Source organism: Hypanus sabinus, chromosome 10 (genome assembly GCF_030144855.1).
Source record: "Hypanus sabinus isolate sHypSab1 chromosome 10, sHypSab1.hap1, whole genome shotgun sequence".
Classification (NCBI taxonomy): Eukaryota; Metazoa; Chordata; class Chondrichthyes; order Myliobatiformes; family Dasyatidae; genus Hypanus; species Hypanus sabinus.
This window is the reverse complement of record NC_082715.1, coordinates 28,615,598-28,631,024: the sequence shown is the minus strand read 5'-3', so window position 1 is coordinate 28,631,024 and position 15,427 is coordinate 28,615,598. Positions and strand designations below refer to the sequence as shown.

Sequence of the window (15,427 nt, the reverse complement as noted above, 5' to 3'; positions counted from 1 at the left end):
GAATATGGTGTAGTGCTTAAAAACCAAAAACATGTGACTGACATCAGTTAGAAAATGTTCAGCAGCAGGCTTGAGTCCCAATTAAGCAGCAAGGTGTCCCAAATAAAGGAAGGGAATCCTGGCTCTTTCCTCGATTTGCTTTTGTTCTTTAAGAGTTGATCCAAATAAACAGCTGCCCCGAGTTAACCAATGACCCAATTAACCAGAATCCACTGTAATACATCATTCTCAATGTATGGGCCTTCCATTGAGAAATAAAGACTCTATGGGAAAAAATGGTCCATCCATGGATAACTAAAGATGGTACAAGTTTAAAAAATAACATTATAAAGAAGCGTAATAATCCTGAGAACTTGAAAAATTATTGAAAACAGAAAAGTGTGACTGAAAATGATTGATGAAGAGGGAGGAAACAGAATTTGAAGATCAAAAATGATACAGAAGATAGAAATAATCCGACACATGGGAGATCATTAGACAGATACAGATAACCTGCTGAGCATTTCCAGAATTCATCTTTTTTAAATACCATGTGCTTCCTAAGAGTCTAAAAGGCATGGCTGTAAATATAGTGTAATAATTGTCAACTTCCAAACTTCATTTCCAGCCAGCAGGAGACACCACAACTTACACTGCTATTGAAGAAATGAGAGAGAACACTGGAAGCTACAGACAATTTACCTTGTATCAGTTATTAGAAAAGTATGTGGAAGTTGTGGCAAGGCAAGGGTTAACATAATGTCCAGGCGAGGATAGATTACAGAGAGAGATCAGACAGCCCAGGCAAGAAAAGCCTTTGAAGAGCATAGCTTCCTTAAAATAGCAACAAATGGAACTATTTTGGCTAACAGAGATCAGATAAAAATGTTATCGAAATATGCAAGCGGTACACACACCAACTAAGGGATAACTACTTTGCTAACTTCAAAGTATTATTGGTTATTAGCTTATAGTTTCCATTGACCTTTACACCTGTACTGTGAATGGCAATTGAATTTACAAGTAAAGAATTCAAATCTGCATAGTTTACCAAATGGTCAATATTGGTAACTGCTAGTCAATTCTGTATTAAAAAATTGTATTTTTCTGCTCAGATCAGAACAGTGTGGTGACAGGGGCCATGTTGTTTTCTTTGTACACAAGAAAATAAAATGTGATTGAGGAGTGAGTGTAAGCTTTCAGAATGCAGTGAAGACAAATGCTGTAATCCATTATGAAGGAAAGTATAAACACAACAGTTGCCGAGAACAATTATCGTCGTGGAAAGACCATAGTTGCCTACATCATACGACAGGGCACATAACAAATTAACAAAACACAACAGAGGTATGAGGGGGGGATTTCTTTATAAAATGAAATCTGTGTTAAAAAGATTATTGACATTCTTTAAGGAGAAGGGGACCACAACTTTGTCGTAGGATTTGGAGGGTTGTATGCCTCAGTGATCTGGAGAGCTATGTTGGCAGCAGTTGCCCTTGTGCTTTGGCTCTTGGTAAGGTCACCCATGCCAAACAAGTCAAAGGGTAGAGGCCAGATTAAAAGTGGTCCACTGGTCCTCTAGGTTTGGAGGTTCCAATTGGGGCTACAACCCTGACTAGTCAAAAAAAAAATCTTGCTACAGAAACAGCAATGAAATTCTAAATGCCAGGGGCATAACAGGTAGTAACTAACTTAAGGGTGTAACTAGCTGAATATTATGGAGCCTGTAGATACCTTCAGGCATTTGATAGAGGACCACATAATAGTTCACAGAACTAGCAAAAGGCTCCCATGGTTGTAGAGAGAGGATTAACTAACAGTCAGAAAACATGGATGTGAATAAATGCACCTTATTCATGTTGAGGTGGAGTGCATCAGGAATCAGTACTGGGGTCTCAGCTATTTACTAGCTATGTTAATAAGTTACATTCATGATGGTCCCTTCATTAAAGCTTCCTGACAAGAAAATGCTAAGTGGGAAAGTGTAGTATGAATAGCATAGAAATAGGAGCCCACTGTTTTTTGTCATTTTCTCTATCAGAGTTGTGTCTATCATGATCTTGTAGGTTTTTGCAAATAAAACAACGAGAGGCATTTTATGCTTAAGAAAAAACCATAGCAATTCATTTATTGTACTCCAAACACTGAACACAAAAAGTGTGATAACAGAACTTCATCACATAATACATCATCACATCAGATCAGCCACTTAAAGTGAACCCCAATTCAATGCTGATGGTTGTGAATTATGTACATTTACACCAATTACATTATCCTACAATCAAAAATTTTTTTTGCCAAATGGATTTTTGAAAACGGAGGAAAATAGCATATAGCACAAATACCCATGCTAAATCAAGGCTTCATTCATTTCCATTGGAACCTCTAAACAGATTTGGCCATGTTGACTCCCAAGGAGGCAAATCATCACATAACAAACTTTCAAAGCAGCATAGAGGAGAAAATGCTGTATAAGTGAAAGGAGAATGGAGAACATGGCCTCTTCAGTGTCTGCTCACCATCTCTGTCCACATCAGACTTGTATGATTGACTTCAAGTCATAAGTGGCTCCAAACTGATCCACTGCCCAATCACTGCTGCATGCAAGTCACAACTGATTGTTACAATAAGTAAACAATGGTGCAGTAAATATTTTAATAATGTGCTGACTGAAAAGGCAAGCATGGGAGATACTGCAGGACACTGATATGACTGTGCAGAAACTGTAACTGATGGCCCATTCCCAAACCCTACACAATGTGTTCCATTTTTGTCACCGAATAATATTTGCTTTAGATTTACTCCAGCAGCTCTAGTCTCTGCTCACAGTGGCAAAAATGTGCACTGCAGCATCTGTAACGTTAACTGTGCATCCAATGCCAGGGAATCGCTGGCAGTGTTAAAGTGATTGATGCCCTGATGTATACAGACCAACCTCTCGTCAACTCGTAAATGATCATTCATGTGAACTGAAATGGGCTAAAAACAAAATTTAAGCACTTTGTGTACTTTAAATCTGAAATGAATGGGTTCAAGTTCTAAGCTAAAGTATTTTATTTTTCCCCAGAGCTGAAAATTGCCATCTTAAACCTAATAAAGACTGAGAAATTTACAGGCAAGATTCTCATAAAAATTATTATTAGGTAGAGGAAATTTCAAAACATGATTTCCTCCACTCCTAATTAATAAAAATAAGGAGGGATATCAAAATTTGAATTTCTATATTTCAAAGTAAAAAATTAAAATTGGTATCTAGTTCAGTAATTCCATGTACAACATTGTTCTATGCTATGATTATAATTGTGTTTACCATTGTAAAATCACATAGAATATTAATAAAATATAGAAGATGAAATTCTTACCGTTATAATCTTATCTTGATAGTCACAAGTATTCAAATCCCTTGAGAAGGCAATTACTGTGTGTGTACTATTTTCCATGCCATACTCAAGACGGTAATCTTGACGGTAATCCTTATTCAGTTTTCCATCAAGGTTCAAAGTATTATAGTCCTATCAAAAAAAATGATAAATTGCAATATTGTGATATAATTCTGTAGAATTTTATACTTAGAAATAAAAAACAGATAATGCCATGGAACAGCCAACAATTCAAATTAACAAGATGGAACAATGATCTGATGCTATCACTAAGGAACATTTGCAGAAGGACTTTTGATGACCTCTGTATGATTTGCCATTCACTACAATTATTGGACAGAAAATCATGGGCTACATATTCCAAAAATGTACTTTCAGCGTGTGCTGTTGGATCAAAGGATATAAATTAATGTATTGTTGGCAAGTAGAAAAAAATAATTGAAACAATCATAAATTCTACACAAAAACTAATGTTTAAACATTTAAAAAACTAATATTAGTAACTATTAGGAAACTGCTTTTGGTCACAGTGAATCCAGACTTATTTTTCAATTAATTTCTTCACATTTTTTAATTTACATCTTCACCATCATTTTTACATTGTCCACATCAACTTGCTACTTTCTTTTACAATGAATACCTTCCTTCATCCTTATTGATCTGTTCTTTGCAGCTTCACTTTCAACTGCTTAAACCTCGCATTCAGAATTTTGCTCTTCTAGAATGAATACTAACTATAAACAAAATAATTCTTTAAATCTTCAGCAAGTATGACCTCTGATCAGTCCATTGTTTGTGGCTTTCAATTGTTCATTGTAAAATAAGCCAAAATCTTAATTATTAGTATACCAGCTAATGATACATCTTCAAAGAGGATTCAATTTTACCTCAATTCTACAGTGTTTTTGTGCAGGAGACCTCAGAGGAAATTCATTGTAGATTGACAGACTTTCCACGCTGTATTTTGATCGGTTGGTCAAGAAAACAACATTGAAAATATAAATACATTCTGCTTTCTCATTTGCTCCAACTTGACTTTTGATCTGACGAACCAAAGATCCACATAACACTACAAAATAATATTAACTACCTCATCTCTAACACAGCAAAGCATGTTATATGACATATTCAACCATTGCAGTTCTTCAGGCTTCTGTAGGTCTGTCAGATGACCAGACACAAGAGGCATTTAGAAACAATACAACTTAACGTATTTCTAGAGTTGACAGGATGACACAATTCTTAAACAGTTAAAGCCTCAAATAATTCAGAATTAGAATCAGATTTAATATCACCACGTGTGTTGTGAAATTTGTTAACTTTGCAGCAGCTATACATCATATAAGGAAAAAACTGAGCTACAGTAAGTATATATATATAAAATAGTAAGATTAAATAAGCAGTGCAAAAGAAGCTGTTCCTGAATCACTAAGTGTGTGCCTTCAGGCTTCTGTATCTCCTTCCTGATAGTAACAATGAGAAGAGGGCATGTCCTGGGTGGTGGAGGTCTTTAATAATGGATGCTGCCTTTCTGAGGTACTGCTCCATGAAATTGTCCTGAATACTACAGAGACTCATGCTCATGATGGAGCTGATTAATTTTACAACTCTTTGCAGCTGACTTTGATCCTGTGCAGTAGCCTCCGCCCACCCCCACATCAGACAGTGATACAGACAGTTAGACTGCTCTCCATGGTGCATTAGTAGAAATTTCTGAGTGCTTTACGTGACACACAAAATCTTCTCAAATGCCTTATAAAACATAACCACTGTCTTCTCTTCTTTATGGCTGCATAGGTATGTGGGACCAGATTGGGTCTTCAAGAGGCATCAACACCCAGGAACTTGAAATTGCTCACCCTCTCCACTTCTAATCCCTGTATGGGCACTGCTGTGTGTTCCCTCATCTTACCCTTTCTGAAGTCCACAATCAGCTCTCTGGTCTTACTGACTTTGAGTGCAAAGTTGTTGCTGCGACTCCACTCAACTAGCTGATCTATGTTGCTCGTACGCCCTCTCGTCACCATCTGAGATTCTGCCAACAGTGGTTATATAGTCAGCAAACTTATAGATGGTGTTCGAGCTGTGCCATGCCACACAGTCGTGTGAGAAGAGAGAATAGATCAGTGGGCTAAGCACAACATCCCTGTTATTAGTTTTGACTGTCAGTGAGATGGAGATGATATTTCTGATCCACCCAGATTGTGGTCTTACTGTTAGAAAGTCAAGGAACCAGTTGCAGAGGGATGTACAGAGGCCAAAGTTCTGTAGGTTTTCCTATGATGGTATGAAACACTGAGCTGTAGTCAATAAACAGATAAACAGTCAAATTACATAGATGTTTGTATTGTCCAGGTGATCCAATGAGGTTGTGTCTGCCATAGTCCAATTGTGGCAATAGGCAGATTGCTGAGGCTGGAGTTGATTCTGGCAGTGACCAACCTCTCAAATCACTTCATCACTGTAGATGTGAGTGCCACTGGATGAAAGACTTTAAGGCAGCTCACTCCACTCTTTTTGGGCCCTGGTATAATTGTTGCCCATTTTGAAACAGGTGGGAACTTCTGACTGTAGCAATGAGAGATTGAAAATGTCTCTGAACTCCCCCACCAGTAGATTGGCACAAGTTTTCAGAGACTTACCAGGTACTCTATCTGAACCCAATTCAAGGTTTATATGTTACTTCTATGATAAGTTATGACATAACACGTTCCATGGCTCCACTCAGCCCTTATCTTACGATCTCCTACAACCCTACAATCTTCTCAGATGTCTTTGTACTTAGCTGTAGGATTTTGTGAATAAAGCAAGCAAGAGTCATTTTATCTGCCTAACAAAAGCCACAGCCCTTTACTTCCATTATGAACAAACCAAACGCAATCATCTTGCACTCATGTCATTACATCAGACACTGGCTCGTAAAGTGAACACAACAATATGTGTCACCTGTCACTTATGACATTACCCTACACGCGGCCCCCCAGAACCCTCCAAAACCAGCACTGAAATTCTGTCTGGAGCTCACATCCTATGTGTCTTGATTGAAATAACAGCAGGTGCCTCTGACTTATCAAGGGGTGTGAGGGGAGTATGGTAGTGGAACTGACCAGATCTTGGTGGGCCAGTTTAAGGTGATCTATAGAAATATATTCAGCATTACACTTCTAAGCTACAATGAAAGAATTTTTATCCCATTCTAAAACGCAGAAAGGGCCATCGTAAGGAGGCTTAAGGGGGTATTGATGTGTATCAAGGCAAACAAAATTGAACAAAGTACAACATAAGTCAACTGGAACCCAAGAGTGCTGTACACCATGATGAGAGGTAGGAATAGGTGGAAAGGAATTGAGTTTACTGAGGAGGATGGAATGCTGCTGAAACACAAACCAAGATGTTGAGGCATCAGGAATAAAATTACCCGGCACCTGTAGTGGCTGCCCGTACACCAACACGGCTGCAGAGGACTGCAGGTCTTCTTTTGGAGCTGTTCTGAGCCCCAGCAGGACCGGCTGGAGATGATCATGCCAACACTTGTCTGTTAAGGAGGATGTCAGAGCAGCCTTTAAGGAACTGCGAAGGTGCTCACATGGGCCATTGGACAACCCATGATAGCTGTGGATAGATGCAATTTAACGCTGAGGGTCTGTGCCATTGTGGCCCAGAGGTCTGTCGTGAGTTGAGGACCATGTTTGAAAGAAATATCAGATGGGATGCCAAACAGTCATCCTGCTGAGGCACATCTACAACCATCTTCGATGCTAGGTGGGCCAACCTCTGGACACCTGGTGGCATGGTCCACTTGAAAAGCAAATGCATGAAACTGCAGGTGGGGTGGGGGGTGAGCGATGGGATAATGGACCAACCAGGTCCACATTGACGTTCCTCAGGGACCTTAAAAGGTGCCAATGATGTCTGAACGTGACGGTTAATTTTTGCCCACTGACACACAACATAGGCCTCACTCCAGTCTCATGCATCTTTTCTAAGGCCATGCCACACAAACTTTAAAGCAACCAGTTGCTGTGAAGCCTTCCTGACTGGAAGCAAGAGGCAGTGTTGAAAAGCACTATGCCTCTAGTTTGTCGGCACAGTGAGGGCAACTGGTTGAGAGAAACTCCTGCAATCCTGAGCTTGATGTCAGCCAACCACAGACCCATGACTACTGTCCTGTAAACCTGGATCTCTAGATCGGTAGCTTGGTCAGCTGCCATGGCAGTATAGTCAACCCTGATGTATATGGCATTGATGTGGGCCATGAGAGGCTGTTAGCAAAACTAACTATCTTGATCAGTGGACTCTGAAAAGACCAGGATCAAACTCACTTTATTTACAAGATACATCACAGCGAGTCCACCTCACAATCAGGGCATCCTAGACTCCAAATAAGCTGCAGAAAGTTCCTTTTACACAGTACAGAAACAAGAAGTTTGTAATTTTAGTCCTGAACACACAGAAAAACAGGATATCGACCAGTTAGCCAGGACTGATTTTATGGCTGACCATATGCAAAAAACCTTATAACTTTAAGGGTCATAATGGAAAAGTACCAGCAGCTCTGGTGCCACCAAACAAATAATCCTTTATTCTTCCACAGAGGCAATCAGCCACAGCATTATTTTTCCTTTTGATGTGCTGTACTTCGGTAGTGAATTCTGAAATGTAGGCCAAGTGGTGATGCTGCTATGCAGCTGAAGGGTCTGACACTTCGGCCATTGCATGCATGAAGGGTTTGAGGTCAAAAAACACTAAAATGCTGACCCCCCCCCCAGTAGAAAATGAAAATAGTGGATGGCCAGATAGAGGCCTGGAAGTAAAACATGCTGTATTTCCTCTCGATGGGTGGGGGTTGCAGACCTGCCAGCTGAAGGTGGAGTGAGTGGCTACCACAGGCCTCTAGCCAATTGGTTGTGCACAGCACCCACAACATCGTTTGAAGCATCAGCCGTTGTGTCCCATAAGTACAGATCCTGTTGCCGTTGGCGGACTCCAGCAAGGGTCTATCATTCTCTGCCTTACGGGCGATGCTAGCAGCACTCTCATTTGAGCACCCATGTCACAAACGAAGAGTCATCCTGAAATGGTGTCCATAATGAAGAGTAGATGACCCTGGCAAATGGAACCTATGGTGTTCACAGATCATTGATGTCCCAATGCGCTGGCCCTGTCAAAGCTGCATGACAGTGCACATGGTAAAACCATTAACCCCGCGTTATCTGGTTCGGGCTGAGTGTGCTGGAGGCTCTGCTAACAGGGCTTATTTAGACAGGACAAGGAGGAGGAACGACGAATCAGTGTCTGGTTGAGTGTACATTATTGGCTATTTTAGCAAGCTCCTATATTCCTTCTTGGCTGTATTAGCAAGGACTGTGCGAACTTTAACAGGCAGTTGTTGCATAAAGAGTCCTTTAAAAGTAAAACAAGGATGGTGGTTGCCCAGGAGGAATAGCATCTGGTTCATTGGTTCAGAAGGCCTAGCATCACCCAAGCCAGGTAAGGGGAACAACTATTTAGCGCACTCAGACTCAGACCACCCAGAAATCTGCAACAGGGGAGTTTTCACGTGCAGGTGGGTCTAGTAGACTCACAGCTCTGGCTGTAGTGGAGTTACTTAGCAATGCTTCCATGTAGTAAAATTTAGTATTGTCTGCTGTGATTGCTTGCTGCATGAACTGGGCAAACCACGTGGTAGTGTGCTGCTCCCAAAACTCCAGCAGTTTCAAAGCAACTGCATTGTCCAACATGTAGCTGAGTAACTCTGGAATCGTCCAAGAGCGTCAGGGTCACCAATGTAGGATTTAGTGAATAAAACATGTGAGAGCCGTTTTATGCTCTTAACAAAAGCTGCAGCTCTCTGCATCCATTTCGAACAAGCCAAAAGCAGTCACCTTATACTGACACCATTATGTCAGACACCACCTCTTAAAGTGAACACAACAACTCAATGATAGTTTTTGTGAATTATGTAGAACAGTTTCTATTATGAACAATATATGCCATCTGTCACCCATTACTTCACCCTTCATGGCCAATTGTGCATCCCAATTTTAATCGTTTCATCATTGATGGCTGTGCATTCACTTGCTTAGGCTCCAAGTTCTGGATCTTCTCCAACACCAATCCCTTAGCCCTGCCCAAAATACCTCTCCATCTCTCAACTTGATTTTCCTACATTAAACACTCCATTAAATGAAGAGTTCAGATAAACGTCCAATTTATACATGGCTTAATATCAAATTTTGTTTAATAAATATCAAGGATCTTTGGAAGTTTTACTAAATTAAATGCATATTATTGTTAGGAACAGTGCCTTGATCCATGATACTTGGATTTTCATATCATTACAATTTTTTCTTAAAATGACTATTACAAGGTTTATAATTTATTTTAACAACTTAATGCTTTATACTAGGCTCAAAGAGGTCAAATTTATTTAACAGATAATAAACATGTCATCTAATTTCAAAATAGACTTTTGAAATGAACACCAATCTTTGGAGCAAACTTACAACATATTTTTATCAAGAACAATTTTCAAGTATTAATTACTTACTAAAACATTCCGTGAGTTGAACTACTGTTTACTATTTGGGTTTTAAATAATGGTTTTAAATTAATTTCAGTACTGCTAAATGTCAATATTTCATATATAACAGCTTATTACTTCTCACAACATGGAGTATTTAAAAATATCTTTAAGATATACTCTCAGTAGCCAACCCTTATACCTAATAAAGTGTATGTTGATGCGTTTCTGCTGCTGTACTCCATCCAATTCAAGTTTTGATGTACTGTGCATCCAGAGATGCTCTTCTGCACACCACAGTTGTGACTCCTGTCAGCTTGAACCAGTCTGGCCATTCCCATTCTCCTCTGACCTCTCTCATTAACAAGTGTTCTCACCACAGAAATGCTGTTGCTTAGATGTTTTTAGTTTTCCACACCAACTTCTGTAAACTCTAGATTTTGCGGTGCGTGAAAATCCCACTTCATGAGATACTCAAACCACACTGCCACCAGCCCATCATTCAACAACGAAACCTCTTGACTATGTCTGCATGCTTCTATGCACTGATTCACTGCTACGTGATTGGCTGATTGGCTATTTGCATTAACAAGTTCCTAATAGGGTGGCCACTGAGTGTAGAGTTCAGACTTGGTAAAAGATTACTCTAAACCAATGCATAAATGCCATTTGATAATGTGGAACTGAACTGGAATGGAGAATTGAGCATGCCATTTGTGACAAATGCCAACTTGACCTGCACTAAAAGTTCTCGAAAGTCTTCATCAATCATAGAATTTTGTGCAGCACATTTTTCAAGCTGAATTGCTTAACTATGTTAAAACAAACAGGGCTGTGCAATATATAAAAACACCAAAACTTGTGGTTCAAGTTGAAAGTTTTCTCACAATGTGGTAAGTGTTCTGGGTCAAGGGAAATATCTGAAACTGTAAGGCTTACAGTTGTGTCAGTAAGAAAACAAATCAGTCCAGAATTCCTTGGAAAATTTGAAGGTTTTATCCCAAATCTGAGAAAACTTGTGTGGCAAGGTAAACCAAGTGAAAAGCAGAGAGAGGAAGTGCAGGGAAGGGCATGAGAAAATGGAAGACTGAAAAAGAATGATAACCCAATTAAAATTACAGTTGAGTGGTTTGCATTACTTATATGCAAGTTCAATTTTAAAACTGGAGTCATGGAGTCCGAATGAGGACAGCAATTCACAGCCATAAAAATATTATTTATAAATGTTGAATCAAAACTAAATGCAAAAAAAAGTAAGCACAGAGAAAGAAATTCTTCCAGTAAAAGTGGCAGAGTAGAGTTCCCATGAGCCTTCTCTGGTATATCGGAAGGGCCAAAGCACTCCTAAACCTTCTCTAATATATAGGATCAAATAAAGCATTCTGGCTCCTTTACTGACATATCAAATGGGGAAACAAAGCTTATATGTAGAAATTTGAGCAGCAATTCTACAGCTCTTCTTATACATTGGAACAGAATTCCTCGATCATTGATAATATATGGGATTAAAGGAGAAGTGCCCAGCATCCGCTCAGATACATAGGATAATGAGGAGCACTTCTGCACTTGATATCATTTTAGGGGTTAGGACAAGCACATCTGATACTCCAGTATGTGGAAGTTCTTCCAAACTTCTGATAAATAGTATTTATTCTCCTTAGCACAAGAAACTGAAGTAGCAAGCCATTCAATTCTACATATCTTCTCCACCAAAATATCAAGGCTAAATCTTTAACTTCAGTGCCACTTTCCCATTCTAAGCTCGTATCTCAAGATATTTACAAATCTATCAATTCCTGCCTTGTATATACTCAACAACAGGGCCGCCAATCCACTTATGTAGCAAATTCCATATTTGTCTTCCTTTAGATCAGGGGTTCCCAATCTTTTCTATGTCATGGACCAATACCATTAAGCAAGAGGTTCGTTGACCCTAGATTGGGAACCCCTGCTCTACATGAAGAAATCTTTCCCCATTTTTGTTCTAAGTGCCCAAATCCTTCTCCATACATGGCACTATAAACACCATCTCTGCATGTTCGTTAGTTAATGGGACCACAACAGCCACTTTTGAATTAATATGATTAGATTAAGCAGATTGGATCCTTGCTCCTTGAAGCTGAGAAGAATGAAAGGGGACGTATACAGTCTCAACTATAACCAAGGTCTTGTTCTCCCAAACTCTACCTGAGAGCAAGTAAACATTTCTTCAACTATCTGCTAGACATTAATTTATGTTTCACAAAGGTGTAATGCCTGCTTTAGACATGGAAAAATACATCATGTTATTTCCTCATTCTCAGAATGATAGGAGCTCTAGGGAAAACGCATGATTCTTGGCCACCATATTAGAAACTCTGTAGCCTGGCTGGCATCCAAAAATGGCATCGCAGGGTTAAATTTAAAGCTTAGTTCTGCTAGAAATTAAATTGAGAGCTGTGGTAAAAAAAAATCCATTGTGAGTTTGATTGCAATTGAATTGTGTGCACTTACAATTTAAAATTGCCAGCCAACAATAAGCAGCTTCACATTTTCCTGCCATCTCTTTCCCACCCTCTAATAAGCACCTAAAAACTAGATAGCTGGGTCAGAGTTTCAGATCCCTGATTTGAGATGCTTCACAGCTTCTGCTCCTGTCTTGGTGCATCCTCGGTGGAACCCTTCTCTACAACGGCATAATTCACTGCCCAGAATCTCACTCAAGCAGCATTTCAATTACCAGCACCACCCACTCCGTTCCATGATCAATTTTTCCATGGTCTCCATACCAATTATATAATTAAAAACTGATTCATCATTTACAATTTTACTTGCTCAGAAGTTAACCAACAGAGCATCCTACTTGGCAGAGGAACAGGTAGCTACAAATACAGTATGTCATCCTCTCCCACAACCTCGTCTATATTCATTATTGTCTCTGTTATCCCAGGGCCATCCCATATTCATTAACACTGCACGCCTCAAATACATCATTTCCTTTTGATATGGGATGCAATTCAGTTGCTGATTGCGTAGCTTTGTATTCAAATTTTGAAGACCAATCCTTATCAATGATGCAAAGAAATCATTTGGTGAGTCAGGAAAGACACATTTCTAAGCATCATGAACACTAGTTGAAATTTACCCATGCTCGAAAAAAAGTAAAATTCGATTTACATTCCAATTATCACTGAATATGAAGAACAGCTATGCAGAGACGTTCATACACTCCAGCCGTGATACTGTCTTTCTTCTATTCCTGATGATCTATTGGCACTGTTGACTACAAAACTGATCATTTGCACAAACATGTGAAAATAGCCTAAATGTTTTATCATTCAGTATTTTGAATGATAATTATTGGCCGGGTCAACAGGGATAACTCCCCCAAAGCAATGCCACTTCACTTTTCACATCCACCTTCAGAGCAGAAAAGTCCTCATTTTAGCACCTGATCTGTAATCCATCAACTTCTATGAAGTTTTATCCCCTACGCTGTCCACGTTTATTCTCCCCCCCACCCACCCCCCCCCCCACACACACACGCAGTTCCAGTACTATATCGAATATTAGGAACTTTCTGACTCCAAGAATGCTTCCAGCTGAGCCGCTACTGACCTATCGTTCCGTTCTGAGCAGCGGGGTCTCACTCAAACTTATGCTGGTTTTACAGTTTTGCAATAAATAGAGACCAGCGCGATAGGCATTCAAACAAATCCGCTTTAAAGTTCTGGCACAGAAATCCGTGGAAATCCGCCTACACGTCGAACTTCTCCACTGTCTGCACCGCGGAAACTTGTCTGCACCTGTCCAGGCAGGGGTTGGATCGGCAATCCTTACCTTAAGATAAGGGCGTCCATTTGCAACGCCTCCAATCACCATGTCCGACTGAGCCATGGACCCTGTCGGGGAGATCCCAAATCCAACGTAGCCCCTGGTTTCCACCTCCACCTCGAAGGTGATGCTGGTGTTGTCGCCTTTCCACCTGAGGTGGTACCTGCCGTTAGCGTCCAGCACGGCGTGGTGGGCGAAGGTTCTCCGCGCCCAGGTGCCCGCGGTGGCTGCAGCCGCGCCAGGACACAACTTCAGCAGAAGCGCAGCCACCAAAACAAGGCACCAGAGACAGCTTGACACCATGCCGCTTGCTCAGCTCTCAAACGCGCTTCTGAAAGTACCTTCAAGTCAGAGGGAGAGAGATATGTGTTCTCACAACGGTTGGCCACCCAGTAAAGAGAGCATCCCTTTCCTCCCCTCTCGGTTGGCGTCTAAATCTCCTCAAGCATGTGTGGCTTTTGCGAGCGCAGCACCAAAGGTTCCGCCTCTGGCAAGGACGCACGACCTAAGTCGGTCCGCTTCTCGGCGGGGTTTCCAGCCACGGACAGATGGGCGAGCTGATGGAAGTTATCAAAGCTCCGCTGGTTCCCCGCCCCCAGCCAGTGGCCGTGCGTGACAGGAATCTGACAGCGAGTCCGATTCTCTCTGAAAGCCTGTCCCATGTGAAGGAAAGTCAGTATCAGCAAAGGCAGGGCTTGCCGCGAATCAATGTGCTGCCGGGCAGATGTGGGCATGCCCACTCTGTGACTCGGTCAAATTCTGCGCTTGTCCCGGCTACTGCTCTTCCCAAGCATTCGGCTACAAGCTGTCAAATGAGGCGAAATAGGCAGGCTCGCACAAAATAGGCTGAAAACGTAACTGCCTGCCCCCAAAGTACAGGTAACCCGGCCCAGATACTGATCTAATATAGAGACAAGTGTCATAACCAAGATTCAAAGTATTCCTGGATTTATTTATTACATTGATTTTTAAACTTATTTTAAAGTTATTTTTGCTATTGAATGTGGAAAGAGTGTTATCATACTCAATGACATATGATCAAATGGCATACTCAATTTCTTTAAAGGAAGTTGTTTCCGGTATTCTTTGCCCTTTGCAATTACAATTTCCTGCAAACCAAGGTCCGGTCTTGAGAATTGCCGTTGATATTTGGAATAGCCCCATATCCATCTGCACATAAACAATAGCTTCACTGTGTGCAGCAGCTGTTATGTGTATAAATGGACAACTGACTACATGCGACCCATTGTTATCCTTCCTAAGGCTGGTGCTTCACGCATCAGAACAACCCCCAGTAAAGTTCTCTTGTACACTAGACAAAGTATATTTTAATTTAATTATTAAAATATGCTTAAACATTTGAGTGTGATTAAATGTTCAAATCTTCAAATTCATTAGATATTTTCACTCCTCATATCTTTAATCTTTTTTTTCCATTAAGACTTTTCTTCCTGTGATCTCAGGATGAACTATAACAGTGCCAACGCAGAAGAGTGCCCACGTTGCTATAGTTCAATGCAGAGAGAGAAAGAATATATATTAAATAGTTAAATAAGTAGTGTAAGACATTAAAAAAAGAAATAAAAAGTAGCAAACACGAGGAAATCTACAGATGCTGGAAATTCAAACAACAACACACAAAATGCTGGTGGAACACAGCAGGCCAGGCAGCATCTATAGGGAGAAGCACTGTCGACGTTTCGGGCCGAGGCCCTCTGTAGCAAGATAGGTT

General features: G+C 40.5%; 1 protein-coding gene across 2 annotated transcripts in view; it reads right to left on the bottom strand.

Moving 5' to 3' along the window:
* moxd1 (monooxygenase, DBH-like 1) overlaps window positions 1–15,427 on the bottom strand; it is a 205,526-nt gene that overhangs the window by 58,770 nt on the left and 131,329 nt on the right. The window contains exons 1-2 of one of the 2 annotated variants that reach the window (XM_059981576.1): window positions 13,702–14,550; window positions 3,342–3,491 (exon numbers count right to left, since the gene is read on the bottom strand). In XM_059981576.1, coding sequence (XP_059837559.1) covers window positions 3,342–3,491; window positions 13,702–13,998 — 447 coding nt within the window. In that variant the 5' untranslated portion in view covers window positions 13,999–14,550. Of the gene's footprint in view, window positions 1–3,341; window positions 3,492–13,701; window positions 14,551–15,427 lie in introns of those variants that run through there. The other variant, XM_059981577.1, reaches the window with a different exon arrangement.